The sequence below is a fragment of the Chroicocephalus ridibundus genome, chromosome 1, assembly GCF_963924245.1.
Source record: "Chroicocephalus ridibundus chromosome 1, bChrRid1.1, whole genome shotgun sequence".
In the NCBI taxonomy this organism is placed as follows: domain Eukaryota; kingdom Metazoa; phylum Chordata; class Aves; order Charadriiformes; family Laridae; genus Chroicocephalus; species Chroicocephalus ridibundus.
Window position 1 is genome coordinate 113,220,560 of NC_086284.1, and position 18,637 is coordinate 113,239,196.

The following is an 18,637-nucleotide window of genomic DNA, read 5'->3' on the forward strand; positions in this document are numbered from 1 at the left end:
GCCAGGTAGAGACTAGACAGTGCAAGAGGAGAAACTCCAGAGCTAGCAACAGAGACAACATAGAGGTAGCTACACCATCTGCCAGGGAGCACTGCAGTTCGACACAATGGCTGAAACTCAGCTGTTTATAATCTCGATATGAAATGAGTGGGTGAGAAACCCACGGTTTATAACCTCTGTCTCAAATGAGTGGGTACAGAAAACTTGGGTACTAGAGTTACGTGCAGAGGAAATGTGAGAGTCTGAGTTCGTCTAGCAAACTGGTCAAACTCTGACTGCTCACTCCTTAAAAAAAATAAAGAAAAATTTTGTTTTCCAATTCCTTCCCTAATTCCAAACAAAAACTCAGCTAAAAAGCTGCCAACCTCTGCTGTTCATAAATATTTTTCATTGCTAAGCCTGCTAAACTCTGAAATCTAACAACTTTTTACCTTCAAGTATCTGAACAAGGACCATTGAATGCCTTTCTGCAACATGACTACCAGAGATTTATGTTGGTGTTTTACAGGAACTGTTATTAAGGGAGATAGTTTAAGACAATGTGCCATGTTTCATTTCCTATCTAGTGATTTGTAGGCTATTTGTTCTTATCAAAACAATCTGAAACACCCAATATCCTTGATATGCACATCTCTGCAGTCATTTGTGGAAAGCATCACTTTCTACAGAGAAATAAACAAAGGCAAAAATCTCTTGTTCTAAAAAAATATAAATGCTGCCATTCAGCTGTCTCTTGCCTTCAACCTGTGAAAAATATGGGAAAATAACACCAGGTACATTACAAAAGAATTGGGGTATATCGCTTTTCATCCTTATTGGTTTCTCTGTTTTCAGCTGTCACTGCTTGAGTTTTAGATACATATATAAATAATGCATATTTTCACAGATTTTCTTCTAAAATTCACATTCATGTAAGACCAGACTGGGACACCCTTCCTCACCATGAATGCTTTCACAGTATGTAGTCCCAAACCATGAAGTGTGATACAGTGCAGTACAAACTTCTGAGGAAAGGTCTAACAGTCTGGCACGAAGAATGCCGCAGCCATAGAGCTGAGGTAAAATGTTTACATGAGATTTTTGATGTTTCAAATCAAAAGTGATGACTTGTAATTCCAAACTCCCAGCAAGGGAGTGATCGTGGTTTATTACATCTATGATGACTGGAAAAATTCTGTTTTGGCTTGCTGCTGATGTGTCAGATAAGCACTTCTTAAGTTTAAAGGAACAAGTGACTACAGTAACTTCAAAGTTACCAAAGGCAAGAACACAGAAATCTAACTGATTGGTAAAGAAACAGATTAATTGTTTTCTATAATGGTACTGTAAGTAAAAGAATGAAATTAAGAAAAAAAGAAAGCAGTTGACCGAGCAGTAGGAAAAATAGTCCTGATAGTAAGATCACCTTTAGAAGCAGTGGAAACCTAGAAACCTGTAACAGCATTTCAGGTTCATGTACAGAGAAGTCACAACATGTGTGGCGTGGCAGTTAGTTCAACATCAACTCCAGAACAAATTTTAGAGATCAACTTAAAAGTGCCATGGATTCAAACTCAATAGTTCTCCCTCCTGCAGCAAGCAGGAAGGTATCTGTTCTCAGCTCTGTGGCAGGAGCAACGAGCAATTTGTTTCAACAATTTTTCATTTTCATTATCAGCATTAAAATGTCACTAAGCTTCTCTACTCTCTTTGGTGGCTTAAACTCGACCCTCTGCTGATAAGCAGCACAAGATCAGTGCATTAACCAAACCTCCCGCTTGGACGCTATTCTGCTTTCAAGAGCTATCAAATGGCATTGACTCCTTATTGATTTCTGGCCATTTTGAGATTTAATTCAGGCTGAGAAGAGAGGTGTTTCCCTCCTCAACTCTAATTGATGGGGCTGGGCAGTAAAATCTGGCTCTATCTCAGCTGTGTCTCAGTCGTGGAATTATATTATTTTAATGTCTGCTTCACAGCAGGGTACTGAATCTTCCCTTTAAAACATTTTAAAAGTCAAGATGAAAAGGGCTACACAAGTGCGTGTCTGTGTTTGTATATGGTGTGGGGGAGGAACCTACTGCAAAAATCTGTGGGAAGAGAACAGTATGTAAAATGTACTCACATGAGATTTTTTGATTTGCAACTGATTTTGCTGATACTAGCTACAAAATAAGAAAGTTCATGATCTCTCCTTCTGCAGGAGTTCATGAAGACTTCTATGATAAAAATAAAAAATGTGGAAATAGACTTTGCAGTGTGGTTTTAAAAGGTAGTACTTCTCAGGTTAATACATGTAGTACGCAGTCTATAAATCCTGTAGTCATTGCCTTGAGGTGACAAGAGAAATCTGAAACGTGGGGGTTAGAAGACAGAGAGGGATTCCAGGCCTTCCAGAAGTTCCTCTTCTAGTCTCCTGTCCCCCTTCCTTGCTCTGGGTCCTCCTAAACCACCCTATAAACCAAATACAATTTAGAGAGCACGCTTAGGATAAATCTAATTCCATCTACTTAAAAACTAGAGTAATGCAGTAAACTGTTGAGTCTTGTTTCCCAGGCTTCTTTCTTCAGAGAAGAGTTGTCTTCCCCCGTATTTAAAAAGAACTGAGGTAATTTTAGGTACTGCTACAGTCTAAGTAGTCGTGGCTACAAATATTTATACTAAAGCCTTTTAAAAGAGTGAAAAAAGATGGATGAATTTTAAATAAGCTGCAAAAAGATTATGATAGCTGCTTACTATTTGAAGAATTCTTGAGAGCTTTCCACTGCATTTTCTGACTTACAGTAAAAGATAGTAGGCCTGAAAAGGAAACGGAGTGGGATTTTTTCCCCAGCTGTTTATGATAGCACAGTTTTCTTCTTGGAAGGAACTACTTGAAATCCATAGCAACCTTCTTATAATAAGTTAAAGCTATTCGTGAAAAGTGGCCAAAGCTCCATGATCAACAGATGCCAAACACACACTATAAATGGAAGGACAATAAATCTCTACAGTGCAGTAACTTTTGATCATTAAAAAATGATATTTTGGGCAAGCAATACTCAGTAACTAAGACTGTGAACTGAAACAGATACTATTTCAAAAGAAATCTGGACTTCTTCTTATGGTGATATCACATCCCCACGCAGAGACAACCCAAGTCTACGTATGGGACACTAATACCTGAACTTACTTTTAATAATATTAACAGGGAGGCAACCATGACATACTAACGACTTTTAATTATAGGTATCAAAAAATACCACGTATAGGAGTTCTATACAAGATGGAATTATCCATCAGATACTGAGAATTTTTACTGTGATGGAGGTAGAAAAGGGGAAAAGTTGCTTAAGGAAATAAACACAATGTGCAAAAATAAAATAAAATAAAAAATTCGGAAACACTAGCCTGATTTTCATACAGTGAAGCAGTGGCTCACTTCTGCCAAAAGATGCCAGTGCTATCAAAAATTGCTGGTGGCCTGAAATAAAACTGTTGCTGCAGCTATGATGGTCTAGGGATATTAGCAAACATGTTTTGAGGTTTAGTCTTTAGTTAGGTTAGTTATACTCTTCGAGGAAAAAATTCTGACGAGATCTGAGCATGCAAGAACTCTGAAGGAAGAGGTACACAAAAGGCCATCAGATCTTGCTGGTGGAAGACTAGACCACAGCAGAACTCTTAGATGACTTCTTCCTCTGTACTGAGACCCGAGTACCAACGTGCTACCTTAAGTGTGTCAGAAGAGAGAGGGGCTGCTTAATTTGAGGAGATGCAAGCCCTGAGTGGGCTCTTGTTACGCCACTGAATGATGCAAAGAGAACAGAATCACCTTCAATGCTGTGTTTAGAGAGCATAGGACATTTATGAGCACAAGACAAGCAACCTGATGTCCATCCAGACAGCTTTGCTTTTTTACTTCCCAATCCTCTCATCCTATACCATATTTAAATGGGGGGGAAAAAAAAAATCACCCCAAACTTCAGGAATTAATGTGTGGTCATAGGGACAAGAAGAGAATGCAGACACCTCCCGCAGAAAATAATGTCAGCATACTTGATATTTAGCATTTTAATCTGAAGAAGCTCTATTTTTCTTGTACTGGAAGATTCTGTTACTGAGCCTACTAGGTCATCTAGTTCGTATAAAAAGATTGCAAGATAGTTTATTACCAGTTCTTGAGTATTTTTCAGCACCTAATAATAAAACATTTTAGTGTTCAAACAAAACATGATTCATAGTAACAAATGGTACTCAAAACGGCTTATCAAAATAGTGTTTGAATGCCCTGTTATTTTAAGTCAGCATTTTTTTTTGTCAAGAACCAATTCAGAGATGACTGATTTTAATGATGCATGTAAACTAACAAAAAATAAGAGAGTGCACTATAATCGCTGTATAGTCCTTATGAAAATTACTTACAGGCTATAAACAAGGCAAAAATGAAGTGTGTATTACCTTTTTATGGATGTTTAGCATAATTTAATAAAGCCTAAGTTTATTTCAGAATGAACATATAGCAGAAGTACTGTTTAATGAACAACCAATGAAAATTATTATTCCTTGCACTCTATTTAATTTTATACATAAAACCAAAATCTGCAAACTCAACAACTTGTAGTAAAATTCTGCTTTGTCTATTCCAAAGATAGAATTATTGAAATGTTATCTTTAGAACAGCAGTCACAATATAAAGCCTGAAACAGTGAAGACGGATACAAAACCAATTGATTTTTCCCTAGCCATGGGACTTAGGAAATTGCAGGCACTAGAAAGGAGTCTTCAGATTTTCTTTGCTACTTTTTAATTGAGTGCTGAAGCATGCTACACAAATCTACTTTCTTTACTTCTCTGCAGCGAGTGATTAAAAAGTTAGAATTTTTAAGAGCTTTACAGTAAATGAAACCCTTACAGCAGTAGAAAGCCTCTAGCTTCAACTTATTTTTGTCATAATGTCTCTATAAATTATTTGCACTCCTGTTGTACTTGCTAAGAAACGTCTGTCTCAAGTCCTTGTTTCAAAGTACCAAATTGCAGGATGGAATCTCAGAAGTTTTTAAGTGTTATTTCCCTGTAAGCAATTGCTATCACTGTCATGAGACTCTATGTAAAAAAATAAAACTCCATTAAAAACCTTAAAAACTAAAGAAGGAGTTATTTATTAAAGTATGTTAAATGGATTTGAAGCAACTATAAATCACTTTTTTTTTTTTTTTAAATTTCCCTGAAATATTTACTGATTCCTTCTTTTACCTGTATTTTAGAAATGCTTCAGGAACCTTACTTACTGTTCATCACTTGCATCAGTAGAACAAGCACCTTCAGGGCACTTATCTCTTCTTCAGATAGTTTCCTCAGTTCCTTCTGATTAACTTTTAAGATTCATATTCTTTCACCAGAAATAGGTGGCAGTCAAACTCCTCAGATCCTTGATAGAAATCTGAAGCGCTGTCACAGCTTACAGCAGTCATTAAGGGGGAAAGGGCTGTATCTTTAAGCAATACAAATCACAAGAGATGGTTTCCCCTCATTCATCCTGCCAAAAGTTCATTAATGAATTCTGAAGTTCATAGGACAACCAGTATTCTTCCTTCCTCCCTGTTTCAGGGGGACTGAGGACAGAATATGGCCTAAAATTAGTTCTTTCAAAAGGAGAAATACTGACTTAAGGAGACACCATGTAGACAAGTTCAGATTTAAATCCAAATCCTAGTTTTCAAATTCAAGTGGTTAAATTCACCTATGATACTGTGAGGTGTTCACTGTGACACATAATAACCACCATATACCTCAACAGCATTTTTGTAATCCCATAAAAATCTGAATTTTGGCTTTGTTATTTTAATAGGTAGCTCAGGCGCCCCTAAAGCAATTACATTCACAGCCAATTTATAATGTGTACCAACAGCCTGACATAGTGGAAACATTTACATGGTATCTGACAGATAAAAGAGCAAATCCTATTCCTTTTCATTCCAGGTGGTATTCTCAGCCCTACCCAGAAGCCTTATCAAATACATGTCTTTTACGGCGTGCCTTGAAGCTACTTTGTACAAAAAGGGGGGTAAGGGAGGAGGAATTTCCAGACCTGAAGCATGTGCCACCTTTTCAGATTAAAATTCCTTGTCAGTTGACTAGTACAGCAAAATCACAGCCAGAAGTCACTTATCAAAAGTTCTGCTCGCTATCTACCTTCCAGACAAGCTCTGTTAACCCTAAAATTAATGACATCATAAGGTAAAAAACCTTGATATCAAAGATCACCACTGTAAAATATGAATTGGCTAGAGCAATTTCCATAGGAATTCCTTTTTTTTCTGTGCCAAACTGATAACACTGAATGTGTTTAGTGCCTTTGAGTGGCAAAATTTACATTTTACAGTTGAGTCACTGCTGCTACATGTTTAGGTGCGCATTAGGCAGGGCACTGTAACAAGTATTGCGAGCTTCTCCAGAGCCACTGCTTGAAGAAGAAGAGTTAAGAACCACCCCAGTTTGAGGACTGTTGTTCATTTCGAACCTGCTGGTGACCGACCGACAGTCACCAACAGCCACAATGTTGGTATTATTCTTGTGAAGTCCTCAAGTCATCTGACCTACTTGACCTGTTTCTCTTTTAACTCCTGCTGAGTAGCAACTACGCTGTCATTGCTGTAATGGTTCTTGGCCAACTGCATAGTAGGACTTCCACTGGAGCCATAATTTTCGCTCTTATCTAGAGAGTAAAGCTCGTTTAAACATAAATTATAAACTTATTATAAAATTAGGTGTTAAAAAAGCCTAATTAAGTACTGCAAATGGGAGCGAAGTAAATGGAAGTAGGGGAAAATATGTAAAACCTTTAGTTTTACTTAAAAGCATTTTTACGATTAAATGTGAAATTTGCAGATTCCAGAAGAAGCCTTACTTCTACTTGCATTAATGGTAGAATTAATTCTCTTTTAGAACTGAAGTACTGAGGCATGCGCTTTTTGTAAATATGTGTGTCTTAGGAACATGGGCTTCAATTATATATATAATAATGAAATATCTAATATTATAATTTCTACAGTCCTGCTTCAAGGCATAAAGCTAAGAAAATCACATAATAGAAATCTCCATGAAAAGATGAAAAGCGTCTTGTATATACATATCAAATACATACACAATAAATATATCCAACTTGCTTAGTGCTAGAGCAAGAGAGAAATCTACTGGTTCCAGAGATGCGCTTTTGACCATTGTTTCCCTTTTTTGGAGCACATCAGCTGCTTGGTAAAATACAATGTATTTTAAAATATAATGTATTGTACTCTGGGCTGCTTCCTGGCACTTTATATTGACTGAGGTATTCAGTTAATAATTAATCATCTCCTGAATGAAATGCTTCTATGAGTATTTAGCAACGTTTCTGGATGCCTTACATATGCACTACACATTGCTGCAAAATGAAAACAGTGGACTGGGACACGCTAATTTTAGGAAAATGCAAACAACAGCAGGATTACATTTTCTTAACTATGTAATTTTCCAAGGAGAAAATAAGATAACTTGACAAACAGTTTCAAGGATGGAAAAGCTTTTAAGCTGCAATAGTAAAAGACTAAGTGAAGTGTTCAAACTTCTGTGTCAATACACAATTCCAAATTTGGTTTAAGAATATGACTGAAATTGCAATAAAAATACAGCATCTGTACCTCACGTAGGAAACACTCATGATCCCCAAAGTTAGGAGTCTGTCTGTACAAAGGAAAACAGTGATTCCAATAATCAGAATCTGTGATGCCGGTGCCATAAGCAGGAAGAACATTAAAATGGAATTGATATTCCCTCCCTTCTTTTGTACTTCCCACATTTAGCGTCCTATTATACATAGACAAACTACCTGAGTTGACAGTTCCTAGTCCACAGTCGCAGATGCGGCCCGTTCGCTGAGCTCAGAGGCAGCGCTGTGCAGTTTTCCTGAGGCAGGGAGCACTGCAGGGCACGCACTGTGCGCTCCAACCTCTGTTAGATCAAGCAGGGTCAGAGCTGACCTGCAGGCAATAATACCGCCAGGTCCAGGGCAGCTCTCTGCTGACACGCCAGGTTAGCTATTCGCCGCGTTTCATCAACACATCCCTGACACCTAGGTATCTCAATTAGCCCTGCTGTTGCACGCTCCCCCTTTTAATACCCTAGATAACCCTGGAGGATGTAGAACATACACAGGTCAATCACAGTGCTTGAGGCCTGAAAAATGACGAGTATAGAAGAGGGTATGTCCTCTTCTTTGAAGTGCTACCAACCCGAAGACCCGAGCAGCGTCCCAAAGAGCCCCGCTTACAGCCCTTTCTGCTGTGTGCCATGTTTCGTTCAGTGCAGCAGACCCACTCTACAGACACCTGACAGATGACGACTGCCCCGTTCCTAACACGGACTTGCATCTTCTGGGGTTACCATTCACGACTCTCATATTCTTTCTTTGGCGTACAGTCTGGCACGGCCTGGTGCTGAGATACTGAGGGGCAAACAACCCAAAACAAAACCCCACAAAAAAATAAAGCAAACCCAAAACCCAGACAAACCCGAAATATAGCAAAGCCCCCTCTTTCTCCTTTGCTGAAGTCTACACGGTGGCAGCTGTAACTTCTGAGGCCATGCTTTGCAGCACAGCCCTCTGTTTACAAATACGTAACCAAGATAACTCTATTTGGCATAGCACACATTTATTAAATCCTACAGTAAACAGATCATGTGACAACTACCAAATGTGCAGAGAAGACTTGTCATTTCCATTTCTTAAATCACCCGGAAAAAATACTACTCATATGAAAAAAAAAATATTCTCCTCAAGGAGCTCTGTGTCCATGAACAGTCAGATCAATGCCATCTTAGCACTGAAACAAGAAGATCAAATCTACCTCTCTAGATGCAGCATAGCCAAAAAGCTGACCCTTTAAAAAAAAAAATAAATTTTTTTAAACAAGGGAAGAGGAGAGGAGAGAAGAGGAGGGAAGAAGAGGAGAAGGAGGAAAAAGAAGGAAAAATGTGAAAAAATCTGAATGGAAAATGCATAGTTTCTAGAGGAGTCTTTTTTTTTTTTTTTCTTCTTCCCATAAAACTAGGTCTCCCAGCTACTCTAATAAATGAATTTTGATCATGATTTACTACATTACCAACTACAAGTTGGCCTTACATGTTACAGTTTCTCACATCAATCCCTTCTACAAAGACATTAGCACAGACAAATGGCTCAGGAGGTAATCCATTCACACTGGGAATCAAATTATCCCATAACAGTATCTGCAGAGCAAAGCTGTTACAATGTAAATACCTACTGTGTAATACGAGTACTTAAAAAAACCCATAACAATCTTGATGAATCAAGACTTAGGTTATAATCATATTCCTTAAAAGTAGTATTTTATTATCAAAATTCAAAAGATCTCACTCTAGATCTCTAACATCTACATACTTATGTCATTTTATAATTAAGTAGTACCGTTTACCTAAATGGGATTACAGGAATGTGTTTGCCTATTATTTTTAATAGGACTACAAAGGATTAGGGCTACCAATAGTTTATTTCCAGAAATGTAACTGCTCAACAAGTCATAAAGCAAATTTTCTTAACACTAATATTTTACAAGATTACAGTTGATATAAGACGTGATCTTCAGAACAAATTGCCATTTAAAAAATAATTCAGTCTTTTTCTTTTGAATAAACTGTGCTTGCTGTTGATGTGTTAATCTTTTATTCTAAAACACTGACCATAAGAGCTGGTTATTTTGCAAACGTAAGGTATCAGTTTTGATGTGTTAACATCATGGTGACTAACAAAACAGAACACCTTAAAATTCTTGGTTTTATGAGAGCTTCAACAAAAGAATTCCTATTTTCCTAACCACTACAGATGTCAGGGACACCAAATGTTTCTGGTGGAAAAAGGAGAGCAGGTTAAGGACAAGACCTTTCCTGTTAGAGTAAATGTGTCAAAATAGAGGCCTGTTACCAAATAAAATACTTTTAAGCCTATATTTCCCCAGAACTCCATAATGACTAATTCCCACTGAACAGAGAAAAGGACAGAAGGACCATCAGTGCTTAGAAAAAAGCATCAGGATGACATCATCGCCTGTCTGCTAGCCAGGAAAGGAAGAGAGGGATTATCTGAGTAGTGAACATCTGGATTGTGTATATAAAGGCAATGAAGGATTTTTATACATATTAGTTCACTGAGTTCCACTGAATTTTTATCTTACAAAGAAACAGTAGTGCTACGATACGCTTTTATAATGAAAAAGCAACAGGAATTCCAGTGGTCTGGGTTAGTATATTAAAAGATACACAAACGGATTTATCATTCACTGCTTCTTTACTATATTTAATTGAAAAAATTTGGCAGATACTTGAACTTACAACTCTTTCTTTTCAAGCTAAAACAATCTAGTTTGGTAACACTGGTTTTCTTTCTGCTAGGGTTTCAGATACAAAGATTGTAAGTGACATGATTCTGATCACACTGAAATTCAAAACATGTTCAGTTCCCCATCCCAGTACCATAAAGGCTGCTTACAAAAAATATTACATGTGAAATGTTTAAATTTCTTAAGAATACAACTCAATTCAAATTTATATTTTCGCATTTTTTTTACAACACAGCATAGAGTTCATGCATAAGTCACAACTCTAAGAGTTGTGCAGAGACTCAACTAGTGTTTGTTTAGCAACTTTATAAAGTTGTTATGCAAAAAAAATCAACTTTATTCTAGATTGGAGTACTACACAAAGAAACATTCTTACCTTGAACTGTTAGAGTTGCTGATGCTTCAGCTTTTCCAACCATATTTTCTGCAACACAAGTATACGAGCCCATGTCTCCTGCCATTACTTTACGAATTTTCAAGGTATGATCATCACGGATTTCGTATCTTTAAATATACATAGTAATAAACAATCAATATGAATAATAGAACTTTGTACAATTTCTGTAAAGGTTAAAATATGGTTTGCTTTCAATTATTTTTATTCCTACATTGCCCTTAGAAATAAAAAATATGTATAAATGCTTATAAACTGATAATGTAAAAATAGTTTTAAAAGAAAAATATATCTAAATATTTGAAAACCTTATTCTGGTTTCATTTGCAGCATGAACCAGTTTTACTGATGTCAGTAGAATTTCACTGGCATAATACAATCATGAAGCTCTAATGCAGACCGTTTTAATTGTTAGAACTCTTTCAACGAGTAACTGTAATAATAGTTGTTATTCTTCCTATAATTTTTCCATCTGAATACATTTTTTTAATATGGTCAGAAAGAAAATATTGTTCTCAAGAAAATCAGAATTTTCAATTGAAAGTTAATACAAATCACAATTTATTCAATAAATTTTAAGAAGAATGTATCCTTTTACCATTTCCTGTCCTTTCATCACCTTTTTTCTCATCTTTGTATAACACTGCCAACGTGTTTCTCTTTCTGGGAAGCAGATTTTTCTCTCAAAAATGCTACAGCTTTTATTAAAGCTATGGACTAGATTAACAAGGAGCTGGATTTGGATGGTTGCAGCCAACTGTTAGAGGGTTTCTTCTTTTAATCCCCTCCCCTAGCAGGTTTTTAACTGATAATTGGGAATTCAAAGTAAATCAATAAACAATCTATCCATCCATCTATGTATCTATCTGTCAATCTCAGAATTAATAAGGTGTTTTACTTTTTGTCCTGATTTCAAGCAATGACAGAAAAAGAAAGTTAATTGGACACTTAGCAACAAAAACATGTATAACCAAGGCAGCTTTCTACATTACCAGACTGCTTTTTATATCAGATGCAATTCCAATATATATTTCTTGATGTTGTAATCTAATTTACTATTATACATTCTCCACAACTTTTAGTATTTACAAAAGACTTCAGGTAAAGAATTAATCTGTATCAGATATTACTGACTGAACTTAGTTATTTTTTGTTGTATTTGTCGTGTTGTCACAACAAAAGCTTGAGAACAAGCCGTTCTTAACTTTCAATATAACATCAAATAGAGCTCAATGGTAATTAGAAATGTTTTATTAGATCAAGTCAGACCTTCTCCATTCAAGGAAAAGAAATACTATCTGTCAAATGTTGAATGGCTCCACCATATACCAAGCTAGATGTCATTAGAAAGGTAACTCCATGTACTGCACCTTGCTTTTGGTAATTCTCCATCATCTTTCCTCCATCTTACTGTAGGGACTGGGTCACCTCTTGCCTCACACTTAAACTCCGCACTGTCATCCGCAGTTACAGCCAAATTACTTGGTCTCTTCACAAAAGATGGTCTCTCTAAAAGGAAAGGAAATTAAAAAAAAAGGGTTTAGTCCAGCAGTTCTATGCCTGAAATGCAATTTTCCCAGAACTGTGACTGTTAGAGCAAGGGGAGCAGGGTTATGAATCTGGTGGAGGTGCCTCTGCCACCGCTCCTCTCGCTCCCAGCCCCAAGCAGAAGATCCGTAGCCCTGCAGGTGGCCAGCACTGTGAACCTCAGCACAGGAGGCAGACACTCTCAACAGTGGCTCAGATTTCCTTACCTCTTATGTATCATCGTCACAGATAATATATCTAAAGGAAAACACAAATTACACAGAAAATCTAAATACACGTCGATCCTGAGGTAGAAGCAGGCCTGCTGCAAGGACCTAGACAAACAGGACCTAGACAAACAACCACTTATTGTCTGTACTGCTTCGAAAAGACGGAAGGCACAAACCAAACATTGTCTCACTGGAGGTTTTGACTCAATGGTGCCTCTAAACTTGAAGGCTCAGTAAGGCCCAACACAGTAGCTCTATGAGGTTGCTTGTGGGTGTCAGCAGCAGCTAGTGTTTGATGCAATCATTTCCAGTGCTACATTAGAAAGACAACATCTTCTTTCATTAGCACACACAAAATAAAACAAGCCAAAAAAACCCCACAATGGCCTCTCTGTAATTTTTGTTCATAAAAATTGCTGTTATCCCTGACTTACATTGGTAGGACATGGATCCAAGACCTCGCTCATCAGAGTCAGATTAATTGCTGCATACTTTTTCTCAGGCTTTCTGAAACAAAACAGGATCTTGGTACAGGCTGTGCTATTCTGGCAACCCAGCTACTAGCTGGAAATTTCAAGAAACAGATCAAACACTTTTCTCCCTGTAACAGGGTTCAAAACTTTATGGTGCTGGGCTATTCGCAGTTTCGTAGTTCCACACCAGGGTGGAGCGCAATGAGGTTTGCACATGCACAAGGAAGAAAAGCGTTTTTAACAGTTCCTGGGATGCTCCAGGAAGGATTACCCACCTAGAAAGGCAGCACCAGATGACAATAGGATGTCCATAAAAGAACAGGGAAGGTTTAACAGGAGAGTGCTTGGCAGGTTGCTTTGCCTAAGGCAGATGACCTTTTTGCCTATAAACCTGTGGAAGCTCTGAGGGACTTGAGAAAGCAGTTGCGTGTTTTGACTTGTATTTGTTAAAGATACAAATATCATCTCCCTGGACCTGGAAGAGTCTGAAGCCGTTGGCACAAGCAGGAAGTGTGAACATCCAAAAATACATCACAAATTTCTCATAGCAGTACAAAAGCACCAGACAGAAGGATAAGGAGACAATCCTACATTTTTGTGTCTCACATCTGTTTGAAAAAGGTGCTTCCGACTATCACTTTGACTTTGCAGATAAAGATATAGAGATTCAGTATTACAAAACCTTAGTGAATGGTTCAAAAAGGACTGGAGTGGAAATGTGAACTGAACAAAAGCCTATAAAAAGAGCTTTCTTTATTTTCGAGCATGTCCAGACCAGCTGGACACTTTTGTTGTAGAACACTTACTTTTGCTTGCAATCTAGGCAAATAATGTTAAATGAAATAGCAGGTTGATCTTTAAACTGTCAGTTCTAGCCTGGTTTCACATACAAGAAGTGAGAAATAAAACAGAGATCTACAGACATGAATCTAGCTGTGAATTAAAAAAAAAATACAAATATAGACATTCCCCCCTGCCCCAGCTCCTTTCGCGTAGGTGCGGTAAAAACACAATCTGAATGCAAGACAAGAACATTCTGGATTAAACTGCAGAGTAAGAATAGTTTGGGGAAGAATATTCAACTTAATTATGCAAGAGAAAAAGGATGGATCTGGTAAGCCCAGGACTGCTGCACAACAGCAAAATCCACAAGAGGCACATTGTTCTCCAGATCAGTTTCCTAAAGGAAGAGTAATAGTCTGAGAGCTTTTGTCTGCCCATTCATAACACTCTCATTCAAATGCACAAACGGATAAGGAAAATCAGAACTGATTTCAGTATCTATCTTTGTCACACAATTATTTGGTAAATACAAAGAAAGCTTATCAAGGATCATTTTGAAACTTTCTAATATTACAGTTTCTGGCATGCAGTCCTCCCTCTGATCTAAAGCAAAGACCTAAAAGCAAAAGTTCAACTTTTAAATAACCAAAAGCCATAAACAGAAGATTTATGTTGAAATATTTTAATATATGAAGTCAGCATGTTTCTCTCGTTTTTTTATGCATATCTAAGGCCCGAGTTGAAAGAATAAGGTGTATTAAAGATTTCTAGACACAGACTGATAAGACATTCAAAGCTTTACTGTCCTGTTTGAAAAGCAAACCTCACTGGTTTCCATAGGCTGAAAATAAGAAATGTGTTTGAAGGGAAAACGAGATGAAGAAAAAGGGAAAGACAGATCTCTCTCTGCAATGCATCCCTCCTACAGGTGTTCAGCAAGAGTACTATTTTCCAGCCTGGATTACTTAACAGTCCATACTGTGATTCCCTATTTAGTAGTAGACTAGTAATTAGCAATTAAGTGGTGCAATTAATTAGGAGGCCAGTGCCAGGTCTTTAGTCATGTAACTATGACCTTCTTTCAATTCTAGATTTTGCTTGGAAGTTCTGAAAGACCATTCAGCAATAAACTTCCTCCCAAAGTGCTTCAAAGATGTCTATAAATTTAAAAAAGCCAAAAATATAAGGCTTCATAGGAAGCCTTCCTTAGCTTCTAAAAAGTTCCACACTACCTTGCTGGATATTCAGTTTCAGCAACTTTAAGATGGCATACTATCTCATTTTATTACAGAAACCCCTCCTTCAAATAAAGCTCTGAACAGGACTTCAAGTTGCCCGAGTCCTAACTAAAAAGTAGTGAAGACAGACAAAAGCGCCTAAGACTCACAAGACAGATCTCAAACCTGAATTAAACAACAACAACAACAACAACAAAAACGTAAAAACCCTAAACCAAGAGCCAGGACTACTGTAGCAGCACAGTGACAGAAACCTGGCTGTTATGAACCATGGCTTGGATATTCTCATCCTGTGACGATACAATATCTATTCCTTCTGCAGAAACAATTAAGTTATCTCAAGCCTCCCCTACTTTAAAGTAACATGGGACACATTTTGAATGAAAACTACCAAAGCTACAGCTACAGTGATCATAAGGCAATTCTCCCATGCTGAAGTTATTCTAAGATTGCTCTTGGAGTTACAGCTTCTTTTCTGCAATAGCAACAAAAAATGCAATTTTCAGCTAAGCTCCGTTATCTTAAATGAAAACGTCTTTTTTGATGCTCAGAGGCACTATCATTAGGATCACTTGAACAGTAGACCTATTGTATCTTTACAACACTCAGTAGATACAACTATAAATGAAAGGATAGTTATTTAGAATAGAAATTTAAAATAATTCTGATTTTCTTCAATGAGAGGAAAAAATTAAGCCTCTGCTTCTTAGTGATTTTTTGTTTGGCTGTTATTTTACAATACTAATTCAGTCAGTGGACACTGGTATAATGTTCGGTTCAAGAACTAAGTAAGAAAGTGTCTTCCAATAGAAAAAAAAAAAAAACAGACCAAGGTGGATTGCAAAGCCATTAACTGCCACCCATTTGCTATAACACAGCTATGACAAAAACATTTTCAACATAAACACTGGAAAGGAAATAGTTGCGAATGATCCTTAATAAAACACTTAGTAGGAAAAATGAAAGTTGGACATTTTCATTAACATAGTCTTAACGGAGGAGTTCTTACCTAAAACAGTGAGCTCCGCAACTTCACTTTCACGTTCTCCAACCATATTTGTTCCAACACAAACGTATTTGCCAGCATCATTCTTTCTTGTGTATGTGATCATAAGCTTTCCTCCTCTGATCTAGGACAAATCAAGGATAATAAAAAATACTTTAATATGAATTAGCAATTTAATAATATTTATTAACTTGCAAAAGTTTTGTTACAGATAATGAAACAAAACAAGCTACCGGTGATTTTCCAAATCATACAGAAAAGTGAAAAATAATAATAATATTACTATTAACCTAATTTCCTTCTCTTACGCAAAACCCTTGCATCTTAGTTTTACATTGGTATTTTAAAATCTCTCAGATTTGGACTCCTATTACTCTTTTCTTCATTCTGCGTAATGTAACCCTGGCTGGTCAACAGCCTGTTTGATACTTGTTGACCAGAGAGACTGGTCTACTGTGTACTACTGCAGTTTGATATAATCAAGTGGAGAGTAAAAACTAGCACTAGACACAAATCCCATTTTCACATCAAGTGCTGCAATTACATTTTCTTGACAAGAAATACATGTATGTTATTCTACTGTTGTCCATGCTCGTTATTATTCATGAATCCTGTGTTTGTTTTGGTTTCATTTCTTAAGGAAGCGAAGTAAATTTAATATTTTTTAGTTCTTCACCTATAAATAAGTAATTTTAAAGGCTGATAAGCAGTTGGGCAGAAGCAATTAAATGCTTACTGGGAAATGAATAACTTTCTGCTCTTAATTCTGAATTCAGTTTTTGGAAGATAATGGAATCCAAATAACCCCCAAATTAGAAAATATACTTCCCCTTTGTGATTCCAAATCTTATTATTTTATATAAAAATATGTATTAAATGTATATGAAAATATCTGATCTCCATTTAAAAGTATTTATTCTCCCACTTGATTGAAAAAATGGTTGCACAAGTTTCAAAGTTCACCAAATGCAGCAAAATTTGTGTAGGCAACTGAATACGTACCAAGTTTACTTTAATATACAAAACAGTTAATTTATTACATTAATTACATTTTTAAGTTAACATATGCTTGTGAGTCCAATCACATATGAAAATCACCGCAGTTCAAGGCACGGGTGGAAGTACACAATAAATAAAAGTCACATATGAAGCTACATGAAAGGGTCTAATGTGGTCAGTGACAAGGAGAGTGTTCTCAATATGAGGTATTTTGCTCAAGTTGCCTGCAGCTAGAAATCTATCCCTGAAAATTTGACATCTTGAGCAGCGTTGGGCTCTTATTATCATTGTAAGATGTACGCACATAAAGATGACAGTCAGTTATTGAGATAAATGAACGTGCACATGTAACGTAGATAGTGTTGCATACAAATTTCATTCTGTTGCCTTTGGCACTCATTGTTTGAGAACAGAAAAGATATGTCCTTTATCATCCAGAAATCTAGTAATGCTGAAATTTCAATGGGGATTTGAGGCATGAAGAATGAAAAAACAAAGGTGACCTGCACATACACATTTTTCAAGAATCTGTGTGCATTTTTAGATTGTTGACTGCCTAAACTGGTAAGCATGAGAAGAAAATGTAAAATATAACTAGTAGTCTATCTATATTCATTCCTGTTTTACGTTTCCATAAATCACAAAAACCTATATATTTCCAATTAATCTATACAAAGGATTTTTTAAAAAAACAATTTTTAAAAGATTTCCACATGTATTTTGGGGTATTTGTATAACCAGATACACACATATATATGTATACACACACTTTTCATGTGTATGAATATTGAAGGCACTGGATTTAATGAAGAAATGTATTTACATATCACAAGAACGTACCAACTCAACTGATGATTTCAAACCCATGTAAACTGAAAGCGGTGATTTTAACGTGTCTTAAGAGCTGAAGCCCTACTGACGTTCAGTAGCATTTTTACTTATCTGTGATTTTAGCACTTAAGAAAATCCCGGTCAAACCCACTGCAATATGGCACAACCGTGCATTTTGCACAAATTGTAACCTCCAGCAAGAGCTCTCCTAGGAAGTTCTTCTAGGAATCACCACAAGACTCTCTTCAAAGCATAGATGGAGAAAAGCAATAAAACAGAAACATTTGAACAACTAAAAGATCATTGAAAGCTGCTTTTCTTCCTAGTTATTTGAGGTTTATATAAGGAAGGAGAAGCAGAGGAAACATTTCCTCACGGATGCTGAGGCAGACTTTCCAAGTCGTGACATGCCTACTTGGAAGCTGTGCTTCCAAGATGGAATTCTGAATGCATTTTGTTTATTTTTCCTAGGGGTTTTCCTTTGTTGATCTTTTTTGTTTGTTTGCTTGTTTGTTTTCCTTAAAACAGAAGGGTTTAGAACTTTAGCTACAATGATGGCTATGCCACAATAAATTGTGATGAATTACACAGTTACAATGAAAAGTACCACAAGTGCATGTGGAATTATATATGTCTGTAACTACAGCATTCAGAGATGGCTAGAAGAAAGCATACTTCCGCTGTTGGATCACTACCCAAGTTTTCCATTAAATTTTATCAACTAGGTACCCACCATCTCACTAGGACTGATCAACTCCTTCTATCTATTAACAAGACATTGCAAATCAAATTTGTAGCTATGAC

General features: G+C 36.7%; 1 protein-coding gene across 6 annotated transcripts in view; it reads right to left on the reverse strand.

The window, feature by feature from the left end:
- ROBO1 (roundabout guidance receptor 1) overlaps window positions 1-18,637 on the reverse strand; it is a 740,954-nt gene that overhangs the window by 70,229 nt on the left and 652,088 nt on the right. For all 6 annotated transcript variants that reach the window (XM_063347718.1, XM_063347736.1, XM_063347745.1 and 3 more), the window contains 3 exons: window positions 16,007-16,127; window positions 12,117-12,255; window positions 10,729-10,856 (listed from right to left, as the gene is read on the reverse strand). In XM_063347718.1, the coding sequence (XP_063203788.1) occupies window positions 10,729-10,856; window positions 12,117-12,255; window positions 16,007-16,127 (388 nt within the window). The remainder of the gene's footprint in view (window positions 1-10,728; window positions 10,857-12,116; window positions 12,256-16,006; window positions 16,128-18,637) is intronic.